This window comes from Zosterops lateralis, assembly GCF_965231275.1.
Source record: "Zosterops lateralis genome assembly, chromosome: 16".
Taxonomy (NCBI): Eukaryota; Metazoa; Chordata; class Aves; order Passeriformes; family Zosteropidae; genus Zosterops; species Zosterops lateralis.
In genome coordinates, this window is record NC_139776.1 from 14,180,915 (window position 1) to 14,202,585 (window position 21,671).

Here is a 21,671-nt window from a genome sequence, read left to right on the forward strand (position 1 = left end):
CTAATTTTTGGCCACTACCTCTGTCAAATCTGATTCAACTTTTGGAATAGTTTCATCGCTCTCCCCAGTCCATGGTAATGGACATGTATCTGTCAGCTGACCCACAGCAACTGGAGGCATTGGGGGAGCTGATGGTACAGAGTTTGCAGCTACCGTGTCTTCTCTGGCGGCACCCATTTGCTCTGGAGGCAGATGTACTGTTGTACATCCAGGAGGCAAGGGAGAGTCTGACTCTGATGAAAATGTCAGATTCATTTCCTGGGCTACTACTGCCTGCTGAGCTGCTCATTTTTCTACTTGGTGTTGCAGCAGAGCATTACATACTGCTCGCCACTGATTTCTTAACTTTTTAGCTGTTTTATCATCATCTAAACTCACCTCTCATATCTTATCTCTAAATTTTTGCCATTCAGAAAGCTTATGTACTGTATGGGGGTTTATAAAGCACTTCTTAGCATATCCATATGCTAGCAAGCCTGGCAACTCCTTTTTAATATCTATACTTTGGACTTGCCATTTTTCTAGCATACAGGCAAATAAATCATATGCTGCTTGCCTCTCCGTGTCAGTTAGTGCTGTGCAGCTCCCCGAGGTTTCGGCAGTACGTATCAGCCGGCCCCACCAATGTGAGCACCGGGGCACGGAAGCTCTTTCACTGTCTTTCTGTCGGCTTCACTGATGTGAGCACTGGGGCGCGGAAGCTCTTTTTTTGACGTCCCTCTGCTTGCAGGACTTGAACTTCTACTCCTCCAACTGTGGTGCGGTATCACCTCGGGGTCACCATTTGTTGGAAAGAGAGAGACTGACTCAACCAATGTTGATCAATCAGGCTCAATTTTATTTGTTTTCTTGCTTACATTTATATTCTAAATAATTAGTTCATACATATTGCAAAAGCCAAACTCCTGATTGGTAGTGACTACACAATAGCTTACTTCATGCTATATCAGCATATTGCAACAGTTGTATCGCTTTGTGGCGTTCAGTTCCTCTTTTCTCATGATCTCAGTTTCTTTCCCTCATTCTCATGCTGGCCTTGTCCTAGCTTCTAGTTACAATATTAGTCTAAAAGCTGTTGTGTCCCTTATCCTCTACCCATTCCTCAGCTATCTTCTCCACACCCTACCACACACCAGCTGCCAGGAAAGTTGAGCTGTGCAATGAACTCTTAAAAAGAACATTGCAGGCAATGGTATGGGGGTTGGGACCTTCAAGCAGTGGGAGGTACATTTAGCAAAGGCTACACGGTTACTTAATACCAGAGGTTCCACCTACCAAGCTGGCCATTCCCGATCCCAACCCCTGTGTACAGCAGATGGAGACAAGGTTCTGGTGGTGCATATGAGAGGTATGCTAGGAAAGACTGTTTGGATTAATTGCGCCTGGAGGAAAGACAAACCCATTGCTGGGGTTGTCTTTGCTCAGGGACCCGGTTGCACTTGGTGGGTGATGCAGAAAGATGGAGAAACATGATGTATACCTCAAGGGGTGAATTGCCTGAGACACTGCCTGTATCCATGTCTGCATGTATGTATGTATGTATATAATTAGGATAATACAGGTATGTATGTTGAAATAAGTCAGCTGAGACTCCATTTTCTTTATGCGGGAAAAGCCAATTCTTTATTCACTTAACCCAATTTGTACGGTTTTCACAGACCTTGAGTGCAACAACCCTACGAAACTACAACCAATTGGTTGGTAGTTTTCTTGCTACTTCAGTTATTGGTCAGAAGGTGATTTGTGTGTGCTAAGGTTCAGGTTGTTTACATTTTTCCTTTGTGGGTTTTCATGGAACAGATCTAATGTTTATGCAGATGCACTTATTTTTCTCCCTGCGAATAAATTGTTGTGCTAAAGAATTTTTCATGCTCAAGGTTGTTTTGTATGAGAACTTGCAAGTTATCTGCACTTAGCTAAAGTAGCAGGGCCTAATCCATATTTTATGAGACCTTTTTTTCCTATAACATCTTTTACCTGTCTGCAACATATGTATCTAGTTTAAAAGTCAAAGTTTGATGTAACATGATGGTATGGGAAAAAATTCAGGATGGAAAATGTTGTGGGTTTGGAGGCATGGGGAGATGTGTTTGGTGAATTTTCTCCCATATGTTACCTGAAAAGGGGGATGTGGCAAGGAGAGGGCAGTTGATGCCCGTGGGGAATGAATGAGGGGCAGCTGAAATACAAAAGAACTGGCCAGTGACCCTCCCCCTCCACTGGAAGCCTCCAGGCAGGGAGGGCGGGGTCGGGCACTGCCTTGCTGAGGAAGAACCAGCCGGCTGTGCAAGGAGGAGGGCGGTTTGGGCAGTTTTTGGTGCTGGACGCAGCGCTGCTTCAGAATTCTCCTTGCCACCCATAGGCGAGCCTGTTGCTTGCAGCAGCTGCTGGTTGACAGGGACTTTTCAACACTTGCCATTGCAAGGAAGACCCTCAGCATCTGCGCGGGTGCTTCAGGGGAAACCGGACCACCCCACCTCTTCTCTCCCTCTCTGCAGAGAGGGAGCCCCAGCTGCTGTTTGCCTGGAACCTCACCAGAGCTGCCATCGCCAGGATACTGCAACAGACAGGTGAGAAGCTGGGGAAACCAGGCCCCCACCTTGTCTCTCTCCCTGAGGCTGCCCTTAACGCCTGGGGTGGCTCAGAGCTCGCATGGGTGGCCCCATGAAGCTGCCTGAGCCAAGGGTGCCCTCTGCCCAGCTGTGGCCATAACTACAGCAAAGTGAGAACTGCTTAATGGGTGGGAAAAGTCTGTTCCTGGTTTGGGGGGTGGTGGTGTTGTTTGTTCTCTCTTGTTATATATGTATATATACACATGTGTATATATATGTGTGTACATATATATAACAGCAAAGAACTGTTATTCATTTTCCCATATCTTTGCCTGGAGACCCTGTAATTTCAAGTTATAATAATTTTGAGGGAGGGGGCTATCTTTCCATTTCAGGAAGATTCCCAGCTTTCTTGGCAGACATCTGTCTTTTAAACCAGGACAATCTGCTATCATTCATGGAAAAATTGACCTAGGAGGGAAAGGAGCTCACAGAAGCACAGTTTCAGCCCTTGCCTAGGAATTGTTCCTGATCTCCACAAAACAGGGCCTTCCATGGTTTGAGGAATAGCCTTTGAATGATCTCTACACCTCAGCTTTTACCTTTCTCAGAGTGCTCCTTCCCACAGTGTGTCACACCTGTCTGGTGCGGTTCCTGTGCAGCTGACATCCACTGTCACCAACAACAGGACCACTTTACCCACCACCAGTGAGAGGGAGCAGGGATCATTACGTTTTTTTCCCACATAAGATATGAAGCAGAAATCCCTGATGTAAATCCTGTCAATTCTTCCACAATATTTACATACAAGCAAAGATGCCTTGCAGAAAAATCTACCTTCTTGGATCCCTGGTGATCAGTGGCATGAGCAGTGTAGCCTGGAGGACAGTGCTGAGTCCAGTCCTTTCTGACACCTTTGTTAGTAAACTGGGGGATGGGGCAGAGTGTGTGCTCCCACAAAACCAGGAGGAGTGGCTGATGTGCCAGAGACACGTGCTGCCATCCAGAGGGATGACAGTTCAAGGGTAGCAGTTCAATGCCAAGTGCTGAGTCCTGTCCTTGGGAAGGAACAACCACAGGCAGCAGTATCTGCTGAAGTGGAAAACTGAAGTTAGGCAGGGTCCTGCTGGACACCAGGATGTCCATGGGCCAGCAATGTTCTCCTGGAGCAACACAGAACAGCATCCTGGGCTGCACTGGGAGCTGTGACACAGCCGGTGAAGGGAGGGGATCCTTCCCCTCTGCTCCACACCAGTGAGGCCAGCCCTGGAGTGCTGGGCTGCCCAGTACAGGAGACAGGGACAGACTGGGCAGAGTCCAGCACAGGGCCATGAAGGTGATGGAGGCACTGGAGCATCTCTGCCATGAGGAGAGGCTGAGAGAGCTGGGACTGCCCAGCCTAGAGCAGAGCAGGCTCAGGGCATCTCATCCCTGGGGATAAATACCTGGGGGGAGGCTGCAGAGGGGACAGGGCCAGGGACAGCCCCAGGGGCCACAGGCACAAAGTGACACACAGGAGGGGCCCTCCGAGCTCAGGAGACACATCTGCACTGGGAGGGTGGCTGAGCTCTGGTGCAGGTGCCCAGGGAGGTGGTAAAGTCTCCATCCCTGGAGGGACTCAAAAGCCACCTAGACACATCCTGGGCAGCTGGCTCTGGGTGGCTCTGATGGAGCAGGGGCTGGGCAAGGTGACCTCCAGAGGTGCCTCCAGCCTCACCTACCCTGAGATTCTGTGACTCTGAGAAAAAACAGGTTACAGTTTCCTAAGGACAAATGAAAAAGCTCCACACATGGCACGTTTCACCTGCCCTCAGCAAAGTGATTCATGTCTCCCTTCTGTACATTCCTCCCTCCAGGAGGTCACTATTCCTCCTATGGTCACTCCTTGAGGTAGAGAGGAAGTGTTTTCCCATGGTCATTGGTTTGGGTGATCAATCTTTAATTAAGAATTGGTTTTGCTGGCTTGAAGAGAACTGCTTCAATGTTGCTTCACATAGAACTCACTATACTGGAAGCTATAGTTCTCTGTACTGGGTAGTAAATAACTCTGATCTGATAAAGATCCTTTTGTTTAATTGTGATCATAATAAACACTTTATTTGTCTACAAATATATCCTTCATCCTATGGAACACAGTTGTATAAACATTCAATTACACCTATACTACCTTTTAAACACAACTATTGACTAAGTCTATGACTGCATCCAGCTGCATCCGGGTTCTTCTCTGAGAAGTTGAGGAAGCAAGGAGGTCCTTTCTGCACCCTGTGACTCAACAGGAGTGTCCTGCCTGCTCCCTGCACAGCTCTCCAGGTGTTCCTGCTGGTCCTGGGCCAGGTGTGACTGCAGCAGGGACACCTGAAAGAGGCACAGGGCCCGGCTCAGACAAGCCCACACTGGCAGGAGCATCCGCAGCCCCACGGAACCGGCTGTGGGGACAGACACAGCCTCCAAGTCCAGCCCTCACCAACACTCTGCCCTTGGGGAAGGGGAAAGGAACAGGCTCCCAGACTGCCCCTGAACAGAGCTCAGATGATCAACAAGTCCATCTCATGGCTGGCAAACCCTTCCCACGTACAACCCTCAGCCACTGCAGATCTATTAGAGAGAGTTCTGACAGCATTTAGGAACCCAACTCTGATTTCCAAAGCACAAACTTGGGCCACTGACCCCTTTCTCCACAGGCTGTGCCTCAGCACGAGGGCTGCTGCTTCCCTGAGCTACTGGAGGAGTCTTCTTGAGAAGTCAATGTGGTCTGCTGGTCAGACTGGGAGACGGGCAATGTAAAGTATCTGGGAGGAACACTGTCCCAAAAGTTCTGATTCTTCTCGCTTCAGATTCCACCTGCACGTTGGATGGGAGAAAGGGTCAGAGAAACATGTCAGCAAACATGGAGCAAAAGGACCTCTGGACATCAAGGCAAGGAGATCTCTGCTCTGAAACTTTGAATTGCACCGGACAACACTGGGGGCAAAAATCTCTCTCTGGGGTCTGTGCAAGAGAGGCCAGTGTGTGCCTAGGGACACGAGGCCAGAGAGAGGCAGCAGAGTGAAAGTGCCTTTGTTAAAGCCATGGGCTCTCACAAGAGTGAGAACAAACAAAAGGGTGTGCCCACAGAAGGCACAGAGAGAGGCAAGGAAACAAGCAGAGGTCTCCAAGGCACTGCCTGGGCTGACATGTTGTGTTCCAGGGGAGCCGGAGGCTCTGCACAGGCAGCACACTTTACCTGCTCGCCAGTTCTTCTGGGCTCAGTGGGCGGGAGAGGAAAAGCTGTACCTCCCTCAGTTTCCTCCAACTCCTTCTGCAGCTCCTGACTGAGGGCTCTGTGTTTGTCCCTCTGAGCCTGTGTCTTCCTCAGCTCCAGCTCTGAGGTGTGACACTGTATGGCCAAGGCAAGAGCTTTGTCATCAGATCTCTGGAGACTCAGATGCAGCTGGGACACTTCAGCCTGCAGCGCATGCACAGAGTCCTTCAAGCACCGTTCTCCTGCTCGGGACTCCTCCAGCTCCTGCAGCAGCTGCTTCTCTCGAGCTAACTGGGTAGTCTCCATCTGCGCCACTGCGTCCTGCAGGGTGTGGATCTGGAAGATGGATGCACAGAGCCTCAGGGACAGGGCTGCTCCCGAGGCGCAGAGTGGGCAGTAGGGAGAGCAAGAAAGGAGAAATTACTTCAGGCAAAAAACACACAGGAAACAGAAGGCCCAGAAGCAAGGACTCCAATGGAGACAAATGTAGAGAAAACAGGGAAAGGGAGGCAATGGGCATACACTTGAGGCTGCAGCTCTGAACACAGGTTGAACTGGCTGTGGTGGAAGTGCCCTCTCCAGGCTGCCACAGCCACCTCTGTGTCCCCACATTGCTCAGGGCCTGGCACAGGCACCAACTCTGTCTGGGACAACATGGCTAACAGAGGGACAGAAAAGCTCCAAAGGAGTCTGCTGCAGCTTCTCCTTCCAGATTTCCTGCTGGGACCCGGCAGGGAATGGGGGAAAACATTGGCAGCAGACACCAGAGCCAGCCTTGGCCTCAGGGTGCAGCAGCAGCACAAGGCAGAGCAGAGCAGCAGTGGATGCTACTGGGAGGGGAAATGTACAAATTCACTCTCCTACCCTTCTCCCGGGAGCTTTAGCTAGCTCAGTTATTAGGAGGATTTGGAGAGAATTATACCAAGGACGAGGTGAGATATCTCAGAAGAGACTCTTTCCCTGGGACTTTTGTCCTAGGCGTTTATTCTTCGAAATTCTAGCAGGGAAAGAGATAGAACAAAGGAAGGGAAGACAATTTATAGTTCCCTGGTCAGAGAAGAGATAGCAGGACCACAGCCAATGGGGTCAAAGAAGGAAGTAAGGGTCACTCTAAGTGGTAAGGGATGCCAGGGGGTCAGAAGGAAGAAAATAATCCCTTAGAGAATTACAACAGGGAAAGAGGTTGGGGCCTCCAAGCCAAAGCTGCTGCTGTGTGTCCCTGGAGAAGAGGATGACAGTGCACTGCTTACCTGGGTGTTGAGCTGATGAAGTTGTCTTGTGCGGTTTGAAGAGAGCTGCTGGGTCTGCTGAAGAGCAGAACGAAGCAGAGACACCTCAGTGTTCAGCCCCAGGTTCTTTTCTTCCAGCGTTCTGAGGCACAGGTTCTTTTCCTCCAGAGACAGAATCAGCCTAGAAGGGAAGCATGCAACTCATTACGACATGATATCACATTCCATGAATTCTTAGTACTTCCATCACCTCAGGGAGAACTGCTCTGTCTGATGAGATTTGTCTAAACAACTTGGCTGTTTGTTCCCCCTGCAGTGCCAGCCCAGCATGTGCCCACCCTGCTTTTGTTCCTGAAAGAACAGGGAGTTCCTGCCTACATGCCCAACCCTCTTTTTCAGATGGGAATGTGAGTACAAACCGAACAAAGTCTTGCAATGAAGACATTAGGGGAGATGAACAATTTTCTTCTGACTCCAAGGCTTTGGTCACCATGGAAGAGACATTTCCTTCACCGATCTTGTATGTCCAGGCAGGAGGAGCAGCATCCCACAGCCAGGGGAACTCTGGGAAGTTCCCTAAGCTTTACCAGCACCCATCCTACTTTCAGCAGGAGAAACAAAGGCCAAAGGCAGAAATGACAAGCGAGGCTTGAAGCACAATCTGATGGAAGATGCAGAAACCTCCAGGCAAGCAAGAGTGCTCTGCCTTTCCTTTGTCTTCTTCTTGGAAGAAGAATGCGGTGGCACTGAAGACTGGCAAGACTTGATCAGCTGGAGGAGCTCCCCTAACCTTGCTCTTGTTTCTTGCATTCTCTGCACAGCCAGTAACGCCTGTGACTGTGGAGGGTGTCAAGGACCCTGCTTGACCCCTTCCTGGCACTGGGGGCATTTGAAGAGGAGCAATGCAACAGAGACATTCTGGTTCCTTGGGTGCCTCTGAGGGCAATCTGGCCTAGGTCAGCAATCAGGGCCTTAAGATGGTTCTGCCCAGCAAAGGCATCAGATGCCAGGCTGATCCAGATCCCAAAGGCTTCGAGTTACAGGAGCCAAGGTGCAGCTGATGGATGTATGCAGCTCCTTACACTGCAGCTTGGGCAGTGTTAACACACCCACCTAACCCAACAATACAACACTCCCTAGAGGGAAAGAGCTGCCCCATGAGCCTTGGTCTTCAGAAAAAAACTAACTGAAGGCTTACAGGAAAAGAAAATGAAACACAACATCCAGACAATGAGACGTGTCTGCACGGAGCGTTCAGAATCTGCCTCTTCAGAAATGCTGCCAGAGACCCTGGCAGGTGCAAGATGGCAAAGAGGGTATCCATTCACCCCAATGCAAAGTCCCACAGGCTTTCATTTACCTGGCTTTTTCACTCTCGAGGGCATTCACAGAAGCCTGCCATTCTGAATTTTCCTGTGCCACTTCTTCCCAATGACTCCTTTCATTCTCCAAGTTCTGCAGGTGCTCTTGCAGCTCCTTGTTCTGATGTTTTGCCTCCTGCAGCAGCTTCTGGACATGCCCAACCTCCAGCAGCTTCTGCCTCAACTCTTCCTGTGCCTCACTCACATCTTGCTGGGCTCTCTGGACAAGTCTTTCCCGGGACTCCTGGGAGGCTGCCAGCTGGGATGTCAACTCTCCCACCTGCAGTCAAACAGAGCAGAGCGGTGAGAGGCTACAGCCACAGCCTGTCCCTGTCAGCCACAGCAGAGGCTGTGAGGAAAGGGAAAGGACAACTTTCCATTGCTCCCTGTCCTGAGAGCACCAGATTCACAATGGATATGGACAATTTGTTTCAATCTCTAAGTGGCCCACCAAGGGCATGTGAAAAAAGCACCTCCAAAGCCAAGGCCAGCAAGAGGAGGCCAGCAGGAATCCATGCTGATGGTTGCTGGCTAACAGCCCAGAGGACTAGCCCAGGGGTCCAGGGCAGCAGCTGAGGTTCAGCAGAGCTCTGAGTGTCCTTCAGAGCAGCTGCCATGGAGCCCCCAGAGCGTGATGGATCACGCCATCAGCTGCTGCTCTGCCATGGAAAAGCAAGAAGGACACAGACCCCTTGGCTGGATGACTGCAGTGCCATTGCTCTTTCACTCACCTGCTTTTGTAGGGCCTCCCTCTGCTCAAGGAGAATATTCAATTCCTCCTTGATGTCTTGCAGTTCTTCCTGGTGCCTCCTCTGAGCTGCCTGGATTTCACTCTGAGCTTCCTGCAGCTCAGCTTGCAGCTCTGCCTTGATAGTCTGGCAACAAAATGCAGAGCAGCTTTCAGAGACCTGCCCTCAGGCTCAGCTTTTCCCACTTGCTGCCTCAAAATCCCATTCCTTCAGCTATTTCAGTTTTGGCTTCTCTACCCAACTCTGCTTCCACTGCAAGCCTTCCTTCCTGGGGCTGAGCTCTGGAGCTTTCCAGGCTCTGTGCTCCCAGGGCCTGAAGCAGCCCTTGCCTCCTTAGTCCCAGGAGATGCCTTTTGTGTTTTTGTCTCTGCCCTGCACTTTGATCCCTGCTTACTCAGACTTTTCTGCCCCTTCTCTTGCTGCTCTTTCACCTCCTGCCTGAGCTGCTGGACCTGCTGGGAGGCTTGACTGAGCTCTCCCTGAGTTTGGAGCAGTGCCTCAGATAAAGCATTTTTCTCATTCTGCTTTTCCAGCAGGACCTGCACAGAAGGAAAGAGCAGGAGGCTTCACACTTCTCCTGCAACATCTGTGTGGCAAGAGGCAAAGACTGATGGCCTCACGTGCTCTCAGAGCACTGGGCTGCTGCTCCCCTGGGCCACTGTCTCCCCCAGGGAGACACAGCTTCCCAAAAGAGGAATGGTAAGAGAACAGGGAAGATTCTCTGAGGTCTTAGAAAAACCGAGCGCAAGAGCAGCACAAAAATGTCAGCTGAAAGCTGCTGTTTCTGCCGGGCTTCCTATGAGGGGGCTCATTCCTCGTCCCAAAGATGGCCCTATTCAACTTTCCCCTCCCCAGATTCAATGCAGAAGACACAGAAGGCATGTTCCACACGGCCCCAAATCCTGTCATCTCCCAGAGCTCCAGCTTTGCAGAAAAACACACCAGTTCTCCTTTGACAATCATTACCTCTCGCTTGGCATTTTCAAATCTAGTTCGTTCCACTTCTTGTTGGACCTGCAGGGAGGAGACTTTCTGCCTCATCTCAAACAGCACTTTCTCGTGCTCCTGCTCTCTCTCTGCCTTCTCTTCTTCCCATTGCTCCAGTGTCTCCTGCATCTCTGCACGGTGCCTTTCGTGCTCACTTGCCTGAGGAGGGGAGGAGAAATTTGTAAGATGAGTCCCCGGCAACCTCCTTGCTGAAAATGTGAAGCTTCACACCTCCCACTAACCCCAACCTGCAAAGACAACAGCACTGGCTTTCTGCCCTCCAGAAATCATGTCCTGTCAGGGAATTTAAAAGGAGGCTCTGCAGGTGCAAGAATCATGGACTCATGGAATCATTTCTGTTGGGAAAGACCTTCCCAAGCATTGAGTCCAACCACTCAGAAAAGGAGGTGTCACCTTCCCCTCTCTGATGACCCAGGAACAAGCACTGAAGGACCCGGCACAAGGGGCCTGTTCCATTTGCTTCCAGCCCAAAGCTGATCCATCTGTCCACCATGGAAGCACAGCAGGAAAGGAACTGAGTTCCCAGGCCTGCAGCCTGCAGTACTGTTGGCATCTGCTCCACATTGGCATCTGCTCCACATTGGCAGGTGGGACCTGGGGATGATCCTGCCCTGGGCTGTCACACTTTGGCTGGGCACTGCCCAACCTCTCTGGAACTTGTCTTACGCCCTCACTGAAGCCGTGGCTGCATTTACTGTCCCAGCACCATCCTGGGGGCCTTCAGGCACCTCCAAGTCTGAGCCGCTGGCTCTGCTGCCCGGCCCAGCAGCAGGAGGCCTCTGGCAGAGGATTGCTGCCCTTTCACACCCACTCAGTGCCTCTGCTTGTGCTAAACCAACCCACAGCACCACCTTGGACAATTCAGAAGTGTATTGTCCCCTACCAGGTCTTTCAGGAGCTTGTTTATTTGTAGTTGCTGAGCAGCTGCCTGAAGCCTGAGGTTTTCATGACGCTGCTGCTCTGCCTGCAAGAGCTGTTGAGCAGTTTCTTCCTGTTCCTGCCTCCTGGCAGCTCTCTCTGCTTCCAGCTCATGTTGCAGGCACTTCACTTGTCCTGCAAACAAGACCAACAGCAAGAGTCAGAGTCTTTACTGACTTTCCTGACCTCAGGCCCTTTAAGTGCCCCCTGCCCAGCACTCCTCAGAAGCCCTGTGGACAGAGGTGGCTTTACAGCAGCTTCTCTAGGCAGGGCTAGCACCACAAACAAAGCACACGAGGTTCTCACTTTCTGTCACCTCCTTGGCCTGCATGACCATGAGCACTTGAGCCTCCAGATTGTTCCTGGTCTCCTCCAGCTGAGATATCTGCTGCTGAGCAGCAAACAGGCTGGATTCCAGGCTCTCCTTTGCTGATCTACAAGTTGCAAATACAGAGAGACATGAGTTTCTTGCTCCTGACACCCACAGGCAGTTATTCCAGGGCAACATGGCTCAAGATCCCCACACCTGAGGGTGGAAAATGAGTGGCATGGAAACTCATCCAGAGAAGGCACATTTGTGCCATTTCAGTGGCAAAGCAGGGCCATCTGAGGGAGTGCCCAGGCCTTCCTTATGGCCTGCCATAGCACAGACAGCCCAGCCCAACTTGACCTCAAGAGCCAAGCCTTCAGTTGCTGTTCCTGGCCTACACTGGGTAGCTCTGCCAAACAGGCTGGGCTGACAAGCAATAGCCCAGCCCCTGCTCACAGCCCTTCTCTCATCAGCACTTCCAAGCTGCTCTGCTGGGGGGCAGAACAGATTCTTGTCCTGGCTGACTCCTGATGCTGCAATGCTCCTGATAATGGACATGAAGGTACATCATCATCTTCCAGACACCCTGTCTTTAAGAGACTTCAGAACTACTTTGCATGATACAGTAAAATCTCGTGGTCACAGCAGCACTTGTGAAAAACCAGAACACAAGGATTTTTGTCTGAACAACAACTACCTGAATGCAGAGACTTCAGTTTAAACTCTTGCAATGTCAAGGAGTAGACTTGCCAGCTTTATTTTAGTGTTGCTGGCTAAGCAGGCAGTAGCCCAAGTGACTTGTCCATCCTTACAGAGTGAGAGGGACCATCCAAAGGGATCTTGGTGGGTTTTGGCAGGTGGGTGCCCATCAGCAATCAGCAAGAATCCCCAGAGGCTGTTGAGAATTCCAAAGAGCTTTCCCTGCTGCTCTCTAGGGCTGCCTTTAGGGCAGCTCTAGGAGCTGCCCCACACTTCTCAAGAGTGTGCCTGGAAGCCAAAGACCTCCAAGATTTTCAGCAGCAGCCTCTGGCTTCATGTTACTCCCAACATCCCAAGGTAAGAGCCTGGAATGCTGAAGATGAATCTTCAGTTCTGAAGATCAGAATCATGTCAAGCTACTTGGTAAGGAATGAGGGATGTTCAATGCCCAGAACAAGGAATCAAACCCAAGAGAAACTTGACATTTCACTCAGCATCTGTATTTTTCTAATTGCTACTCAGTTCAGGGCTGGGTGGCTTGCTTTGGACTTCCCACAGGAGTGTCCTCAGTGGCACAAACAGGAGCCCAAGGCTCACCAGAACTTTGCTGGCTTTAGGTGTCAGAAAAATAATCTTCACATGGTGGCATAGTTTTTTTCTTCTTGTGACTCTTCCATATTCTGTCCATGGAATGTAAAAACATCTGGAAAGGGTCTGCTCCCTGTCTTTACCTGGTCTCTGCCAGCTGCTTGGACAGGTCATGTTGGTGCTGCTCCATGTCTGCCAGTTGGCCCTCAAGGGCAGCCTTCTCCTGACCTAGCAGCTCCTTCTCTCTGCACACCTGGGCCAGTGTGTGCCCTTGGCCAGAGGATTCCCAGCGCAGCTGCTCCAGAGCCCTCCTTGGTGACTCTTGCTCCTGGGAAATCTGGAAGCAGGACAAGGTACAGCTTGAGGCCTTCCTCAGGAGCCCTGTGCAGAGCCAGCCAGTGCCAGCTCACAGGCAGCCAGAGGACAAGGAGCACCTGTGCTCTGGGCTCAAAGTTTCACAGCATCTGCCCTGTGCAGTTCTGATAGCCTGGCCTCCAAAAGCCTCTGGCACTGTTCCCTTGCAAGTGCTGTGTCAGGTCCTGCTGCCTTGCCTGGGACCAGACAGCACCTTCCCAACAAACATCCCTACTCCTGACCCTGTGTTGTCACCCAAAATTACCACATCTTCTACTAATGCCAAAACAATTTACTCTGAGCACCAGCGGTGCAGACGCTTTTCAGCCATTGGCCCAAAACTCTGCTGGGTTTAGTCCATCACTCTGCTCACCTGCTCCATTCATTCCCACACCAAATCCAAATTCGCACATGTGTTGCCTCATCATGTGTGGGCACAGGAGAAGCAGCTCCCCATCCTCAGCTTTTGGCCTGGAGCTGATTTGGATAGCAAGCTCCAGAGATGTATCAATCATTCTGGCCATGCCAGGAAACAATGCGGCAGTCAATGGTCTCTGGCTGGAGCCCAGCACATAGACAAAGCTGCCTGCTGCAGCCCAGGCTGCTTTGCCCAAGCTGGCCTGGACTGACAAGGATATAGATCCCACCTCTTTATGGGAAACATTGTTGGAATAATTCTGGGATATTGTAGTGGACTGAAGGTGAATACCAGTGCCTACCTGGAGATGAGACTGGCCTGTGCCAGTGTCAGAAGCCCTTCCCTGTAGGATTGCCAAATCCTTCTTCCAAGTCCCTTTGGCCATTTCACTCTTGCACAGTGCAGCACTCAGGGATTGAATGTTCTCTCTCCCTTCGAGTTCTTCTCTTCCTGTTGTATTCAAGGTGCCAGCAGCCCCATGCTCTAAGTCTTCCTGCATGCCTTCCCTCTCCATTTCCAATTGCTGGATTATGTCATCCCAGCTGTGAATGTGGGGTGCATGCATTTCATTCTTCTTTTCCAGATCTCTCATCTGCTGCTCATACAATTCCCGTTCATGCTGCCAAAACAGGGAGAAAAAGGGTCACTCATTCTCTCTCTCAGTTTGCTTTTCATACCACATCTGGACTCCAGCTGCAGGGGCAGGCAAAGGCTGCCCCTCTCTCTCTGCCTCTCGGGATGCTGCAGACCTTTGCTGGGCCCCCCTTGATGCTGCATCTTTCCCAGCTCACTCAGCCCATCCCAGCTTCTTTTCTGCCCTTCCATGACCTCTTGCAGCTCCACTCCCGTGTTCCTCTGGGAAGGAGCTGCCAGAACTGCAGCCAGGATTTCAAGTCCACGCTAAGCAGGATTTAGGCAGTGCCATGAGGATGTGCTCTCCATCAAGCAAGAAGGGAAGAGCAAACACCCCCAGCATTTCATTCCCTGATGTTGGCCCAACAGGAGTGGATTTTCACCTCTCCTGTGTAGAGTTTCCATGGCACCATCCCTGAGAGCCCCACTGCCCTCTCTTGGAGCAGCCATGGCCAGATCAGTCTGTCATTCTCTGCTGCCACTCAGGATGAGTTCTGCCCTTGCAGGCACACGTCCTTATCTGGATCAGCACTTGGCTTTCCTCTCTTCTCTCCCCACTGGCTGCTCTCAGATGGCCAAGGCCAAACACCTTTCTGTTAACAGCAAACTTGGTCTTCTCACCCCTCCTTCCAGGTCCAGATATTTAGAAATATGAAAATGGGTTTGGACACTAAAAATTACTCAAACTATGTAATGTCACTAGAGACAGTGTGCATGTTGAGAACTAAAACTTCTAGGGCACAGAACTTTGGTATGGAGGAAAATCAGCAGATTCAGCACTACCTGGCTTAGACATGACTACAACATCTTTGCTTCCTTATTCAAAAGAATTTAATTAGAAAGGTTAAACTGAAAAATGGTGCTCCTTAGAATTAGTAACACAAGGTCCAATCATAGCCAGGAAATGGCCCTTTGTGGCATCTGCCAATCTCACCTGCACATCCTTCCTTTCCTTCTCCAGTCTCTCCAATTGCCTTTGCAGAGATGCCACCTCCTGACAAAGGGTCACAGCCTCTTCCTTCAGGGCACTTTGTAGAGAGGTTTTCTGGTGTTCTGCTCGCCACATTGCTGCAGAAGGGAAGGGGAAGGAGAAGGGGAAAAGCAAAGCAAAGGCAAACTGATGTGCATCCTGCAGAGACAACAACACTGTCTTCTCTGCCTGCCTGTCTTTGCCATGCCCTAAGCCCACAAGGGCTCCAAAGCTGACAGAAATGAGGGAAACTTCCAGGCAGGGAGAAAAGCAGAAATTAAATGAGCAAGGTTCAGAGGAATAGGAAAGTGTGTTTGCTCTTGGGCTTTGTGCAGAGTGAGAAATCCAGGAGAGACAAAGGAGCAGGAAAGCCTGTGCAGCCCTGCTCCAGAGAGGCCAATAGGCTGGAGGCTCTGGTAGGGCCTGGAGTTCGGGGGAATGGAGCTGAGGCATCCAGCTAGAACTCCTTAGCACACACAGGGCACCTGAAAGGCACCAGCTGTGCACGGGATCAGCCACAGCCCAGCCAGATGGCACTGCCAGCCATGGCATCTTTCTTGAGAAAATATTTCACTGGCACTTGGGTGGATAAATCTCCTGCTGGTTGTTTTTCCCCTCTGCCATCTCTGGACCCAGCCATTTTCCTCTCCATGGGATCAGAGATCCCTGTTGGCAAGGCAGGATGTGACAGGAAATGGATGGAAGAGGACAAGCTATATGTTGCTCACTTTCCTCCAACTGTGTCAGCAGCTCCTGATTGTTGGCTTTTAGTCGGTCTCTCTGAGCCTTTGTCTTCCACAGCTTCAGCTCGACAGCCTTACACTGTATGGCCATGGCCTCTGCTCTTTCCTCAGAGCTCTGGAGCCTCACACGCAGCTCAGACACCTCAGTTTCCAGCAGCTGCTTCTCTTGAGCTGCCTCGTGAACTGCCATCTCCATCACTGCATGCAGTTGGGCCTGGGTCTGGAAGATGGATGCACAGGGCCTCAGGGACAGGGCTGCTCCTGAGGCTCAGAGTGGGCAGTAGGGAGAACAAGAAAGGAGAAATGACTTCAGGCAAAAAATACACAGGAAACAGAAGGCCGAGAAGCAAGGACTCCACTGGAGACAAATGTAGAGAAAACAGGGAAAGGCAGGCAATGGGCATCCTTGATTGTTTGGAAAGGTGGGACAGGAAGGGCTTGTGGGTATGATTGCCTGGCAACAAATACTGAAGATTTAAACCTGTGAGTGAAATAGAAATGAAGGCCAGCTTTGAGATGTGATCATGGCAGGTAGGAAGACGGTGGTTAGCTGGAGATAGGTTGAAGGACAGAAAACAAAAAGACTCAAGAATGTAGCCCCTCTCCACCCTAGCAAGGTATCAGGGAAAAAGTAGATAACAAAAGTAGTCTTTAGAGTTTAGAATATAAGATGATATGGTAATATAGTAATTCTCATAGGCTGCATGCAAAATTTGTAGGTTTTGTATCTCATGCCAGTAGGTCACTGTAAATTAGAATATACAACAAAAAAAGAAGATATAATGCATTGTAATAAGGTCCTCTCTCTCTCTTACCTCTCTTACCCCTCTGACCCCTGCCCTCTTACCTGCCCTAGCTCTCTTAGCTGCCTTACCTCCCTTACCCCTGCTATCTCCCTTGCCTCATACCCTCTCTCTTTGGGGCTTCCCTTCAGCCAAGGCTTACGGCTGAAGGCAAAGCCCTTTTTACCCACGACCCTTGCAATAAAACCACGTGTTTCTAGAATATCTCAGGTCTGCAGAGTTCCTTCTCCCTCCTGTCCACGGATGTCCCTACACTTAGGGCTGCAGCTCTGAACCCTGGCTGAACTTGCTGTGGTGGAAGTGCCCTCCCCAGGCTGCCACAGCCACCTCTGTATCCCCACATTGCTCAGGGCCTGGCACAGGCACCAACTCTGTCCGGGACAACATGGCTATCAGAGGAACAGAGAAGCAACAAAGAAGTCTGCTGCTGCTTCTCCTCCCAGATTTCCTGCTGGGACCCAGCAGAGAATGGGGGAAAACATTGGCAGCAGACACCAGAGCCAGCCTTGGCCTCAGGGTGCAGCAGCAGCACAAGGCAGAACAGGGCAGCAGTGGATGATGCTGGGAGGGGAAAGAGGTTGGGGCCTCCAAGCCAAAGCTGCTGCTGTGTGTCCCTGGAGAAGAGGAGGCCAGTGCACTGCTTACCTGGGTGTTGAATTCCTGCAGCTCTTTTCTCTGTTTAGAAAAGAGCTGCTGGGTCTGCTGAAGAGCAGAACGAAGCAGAGACACCTCAGTGTTCAGCTCCAGGTTCTTTTCTTCCAGCGTTCTGAGGCACAGGTTCTTTTCCTCCAGAGACAGAATCAGCCTAGAAGGGAAGCATGCAACTCATTACGACATGATATCACATTCCATGAATTCTTAGTACTTCCATCACCTCAGGGAGAACTGCTCTGTCTGATGAGATTTGTCTAAACAACTTGGCTGTTTGTTCCCCCTGCAGTGCCAGCCCAGCATGTGCCCACCCTGCTTTTGTTCCTGAAAGAACAGGGAGTTCCTGCCTACATGCCCAACCCTCTTTTTCAGATGGGAATGTGAGTACAAACCGAACAAAGTCTTGCAATGAAGACATTAGGGGAGATGAACAATTTTCTTCTGACTAACCATGCTCCAAGGCCTTGGCCAATATGGAAGAGACATTTCCTTCACCGATCTTGTATGTCCAGGCAGGAGGAGCAGCATCCCACAGCCAGGGGAACTCTGGGAAGTTCCCTAAGCTTTACCAGCACCCATCCTACTTTCAGCAGGAGAAACAAAGGCCAAAGGCAGAAATGACAAGCGAGGCTTGAAGCACAATCTGATGGAAGATGCAGAAACCTCCAGGCAAGCAAGAGTGCTCTGCCTTTCCTTTGTCTTCTTCTTGGAAGAAGAATGCGGTGGCACTGAAGACTGGCAAGACTTGATCAGCTGGAGGAGCTCCCCTAACCTTGCTCTTGTTTCTTGCATTCTCTGCACAGCCAGTAACGCCTGTGACTGTGGAGGGTGTCAAGGACCCTGCTTGACCCCTTCCTGGCACTGGGGGCATTTGAAGAGGAGCAATGCAACAGAGACATTCTGGTTCCTTGGGTGCCTCTGAGGGCAATCTGGCCTAGGTCAGCAATCAGGGCCTTAAGATGGTTCTGCCCAGCAAAGGCATCAGATGCCAGGCTGATCCAGATCCCAAAGGCTTCGAGTTACAGGAGCCAAGGTGCAGCTGATGGATGTATGCAGCTCCTTACACTGCAGCTTGGGCAGTGTTAACACACCCACCTAACCCAACAATACAACACTCCCTAGAGGGAAAGAGCTGCCCCATGAGCCTTGGTCTTCAGAAAAAAACTAACTGAAGGCTTACAGGAAAAGAAAATGAAACACAACATCCAGACAATGAGACGTGTCTGCACGGAGCGTTCAGAATCTGCCTCTTCAGAAATGCTGCCAGAGACCCTGGCAGGTGCAAGATGGCAAAGAGGGTATCCATTCACCCCAATGCAAAGTCCCACAGGCTTTCATTTACCTGGCTTTTTCACTCTCGAGGGCATTCACAGAAGCCTGCCATTCTGAATTTTCCTGTGCCACTTCTTCCCAATGACTCCTTTCATTCTCCAAGTTCTGCAGGTGCTCTTGCAGCTCCTTGTTCTGATGTTTTGCCTCCTGCAGCAGCTTCTGGACATGCCCAACCTCCAGCAGCTTCTGCCTCAACTCTTCCTGTGCCTCACTCACATCTTGCTGGGCTCTCTGGACAAGTCTTTCCCGGGACTCCTGGGAGGCTGCCAGCTGGGATGTCAACTCTCCCACCTGCAGTCAAACAGAGCAGAGCGGTGAGAGGCTACAGCCACAGCCTGTCCCTGTCAGCCACAGCAGAGGCTGTGAGGAAAGGGAAAGGACAACTTTCCATTGCTCCCTGTCCTGAGAGCACCAGATTCACAATGGATATGGACAATTTGTTTCAATCTCTAAGTGGCCCACCAAGGGCATGTGAAAAAAGCACCTCCAAAGCCAAGGCCAGCAAGAGGAGGCCAGCAGGAATCCATGCTGATGGTTGCTGGCTAACAGCCCAGAGGACTAGCCCAGGGGTCCAGGGCAGCAGCTGAGGTTCAGCAGAGCTCTGAGTGTCCTTCAGAGCAGCTGCCATGGAGCCCCCAGAGCGTGATGGATCACGCCATCAGCTGCTGCTCTGCCATGGAAAAGCAAGAAGGACACAGACCCCTTGGCTGGATGACTGCAGTGCCATTGCTCTTTCACTCACCTGCTTTTGTAGGGCCTCCCTCTGCTCAAGGAGAATATTCAATTCCTCCTTGATGTCTTGCAGTTCTTCCTGGTGCCTCCTCTGAGCTGCCTGGATTTCACTCTGAGCTTCCTGCAGCTCAGCTTGCAGCTCTGCCTTGATAGTCTGGCAACAAAATGCAGAGCAGCTTTCAGAGACCTGCCCTCAGGCTCAGCTTTTCCCACTTGCTGCCTCAAAATCCCATTCCTTCAGCTATTTCAGTTTTGGCTTCTCTACCCAACTCTGCTTCCACTGCAAGCCTTCCTTCCTGGGGCTGAGCTCTGGAGCTTTCCAGGCTCTGTGCTCCCAGGGCCTGAAGCAGCCCTTGCCTCCTTAGTCCCAGGAGATGCCTTTTGTGTTTTTGTCTCTGCCCTGCACTTTGATCCCTGCTTACTCAGACTTTTCTGCCCCTTCTCTTGCTGCTCTTTCACCTCCTGCCTGAGCTGCTGGACCTGCTGGGAGGCTTGACTGAGCTCTCCCTGAGTTTGGAGCAGTGCCTCAGATAAAGCATTTTTCTCATTCTGCTTTTCCAGCAGGACCTGCACAGAAGGAAAGAGCAGGAGGCTTCACACTTCTCCTGCAACATCTGTGTGGCAAGAGGCAAAGACTGATGGCCTCACGTGCTCTCAGAGCACTGGGCTGCTGCTCCCCTGGGCCACTGTCTCCCCCGGGGAGACACAGCTTCCCAAAAGAGGAATGGTAAGAGAACAGGGAAGATTCTCTGAGGTCTTAGAAAAACCGAGCGCAAGAGCAGCACAAAAATGTCAGCTGAAAGCTGCTGTTTCTGCCGGGCTTCCTATGAGGGGGCTCATTCCTCGTCCCAAAGATGGCCCTATTCAACTCTCCCCTCCCCAGATTCAATGCAGAAGACACGGAGGGCATGTTCCACACAGCCCCAAATCCTGCCATCTCCCAGAGCTCCAGCTTTGCAGTAAATCACAACAGTTCTCCTTTGACAATCGTTACCTCTCGTTTGGCATTTTCAAATCTAGTTTGTGCTAGCTGTGCTAGTAACACAAAGTCCAATCATAGCCAGGAAATGGCCCTTTGTGGCATCTGCCAATCTCACCAGCACATCCTTCCTTTCCTTCTCCAAACTCTCCAGTTTCCTCTGCAGAGATGCCACCTCCTGACGAAGGGTCACAGCCTCGTCTTTCAGGGCGATTTCCAACGAGGTCTTCTGGTGTTCTGCTCGCCACATTGCTGCAGAAGGGAAGGGGAAGGAGAAGGGGAAAAGCAAAGCAAAGGCAAACTGATGTGCATCCTGCAGAGACAACAACACTGTCTTCTCTGCCTGCCTGTCTTTGCCACGCCCTAAGCCCACAAGGGCTCCAAAGCTGACAGAAATGAGGGAAACTTCCAGGCAGGGAGAAAAGCAGAAATTAAACGAGCAAGGTTCAGAGGAATAGGAAAGTGTGTTTGCTCTTGGGCTTTGTGCAGAGTGAGAAATCCAGGAGAGACAAAGGAGCAGGAAAGCCTGTGCAGCCCTGCTCCAGAGAGGCCAATAGGCTGGAGGCTCTGGTAGGGCCTGGAGTTCGGGGGAATGGAGCTGAGGCATCCAGCTAGAACTCCTTAGCACACACAGGGCACTTGAAAGGCACCAGCTGTGCACGGGATCAGCCACAGCCCAGCCAGATGGCACTGCCAGCCATGGCATCTTTCTTGAGAAAATATTTCACTGGCACTTGGGTGGATAAATCTCCTGCTGGTTGTTTTTCCCCTCTGCCATCTCTGGACCCAGCCATTTTCCTCTCCATGGGATCAGAGATCCCTGCTCTCGGGACAAGCTGGGGAAATGGGTTGGAGAGGAGAAGCTGTATGTTGCTCACTTTCCTCAATCTGTGTCAGCAGCTCCTGATTGTAGGCGTTTAGTTGGTCCAACTGAGCTTGTGTCTCCCTCAGTTGCATCTCCACAGCCTTACACTGTATGGCTATGGCCTCTGCTCTTTCCTCAGAGCTCTGGAGCCTCACACGCAGCTCAGACACCTCAGTTTCCAGCAGCTGCTTCTCTTGAGTTGCCTTGTGAACTGCCATCTCCATCAGTGCATGCAGCTCGGCCCGAGTCTGGAAGATGGATGCACAGAGCCTCAGGGACAGGGCTGCTCCTGAGGCTCAGAATGGGCAGTAGGGAGAACAAGAAAGGAGAAATGACTTCAGGCAAAAAATACACAGGAAACAGAAGGCCGAGAAGCAAGGACTCCACTGGAGACAAATGTAGAGAAAACAGGGAAAGGCAGGCAATGGGCATCCTTGACGCTGCAGCTCTGAACCCTGGCTGAACTTGCTGTGGTGGAAGTGCCCTCCCCAGGCTGCCACAGCCACCTCTGTATCCCCACATTGCTCAGGGCC

General features: G+C 51.1%; 1 protein-coding gene across 1 annotated transcript; it reads right to left on the reverse strand.

The window, feature by feature from the left end:
- Positions 1-5,385: 5,385 nt before the first annotated feature.
- On the reverse strand, positions 5,386-21,362 carry LOC310915976 (uncharacterized protein; the record flags this gene model as incomplete). Its single annotated transcript, XM_083873199.1, has 17 exons — positions 5,386-5,396; positions 5,829-6,132; positions 7,047-7,206; positions 8,386-8,666; positions 9,118-9,261; positions 10,102-10,281; positions 11,027-11,196; positions 11,368-11,495; positions 12,802-12,995; positions 13,732-14,049; positions 14,998-15,131; positions 15,762-15,996; positions 17,225-17,384; positions 18,573-18,853; positions 19,305-19,448; positions 20,392-20,525; positions 21,152-21,362. 17 exons carry the CDS (start codon positions 21,360-21,362, stop codon positions 5,386-5,388), a joined length of 3,189 nt encoding a protein of 1,062 aa, XP_083729325.1.
- Between the last annotated feature and the right edge of the window lie 309 nt (positions 21,363-21,671).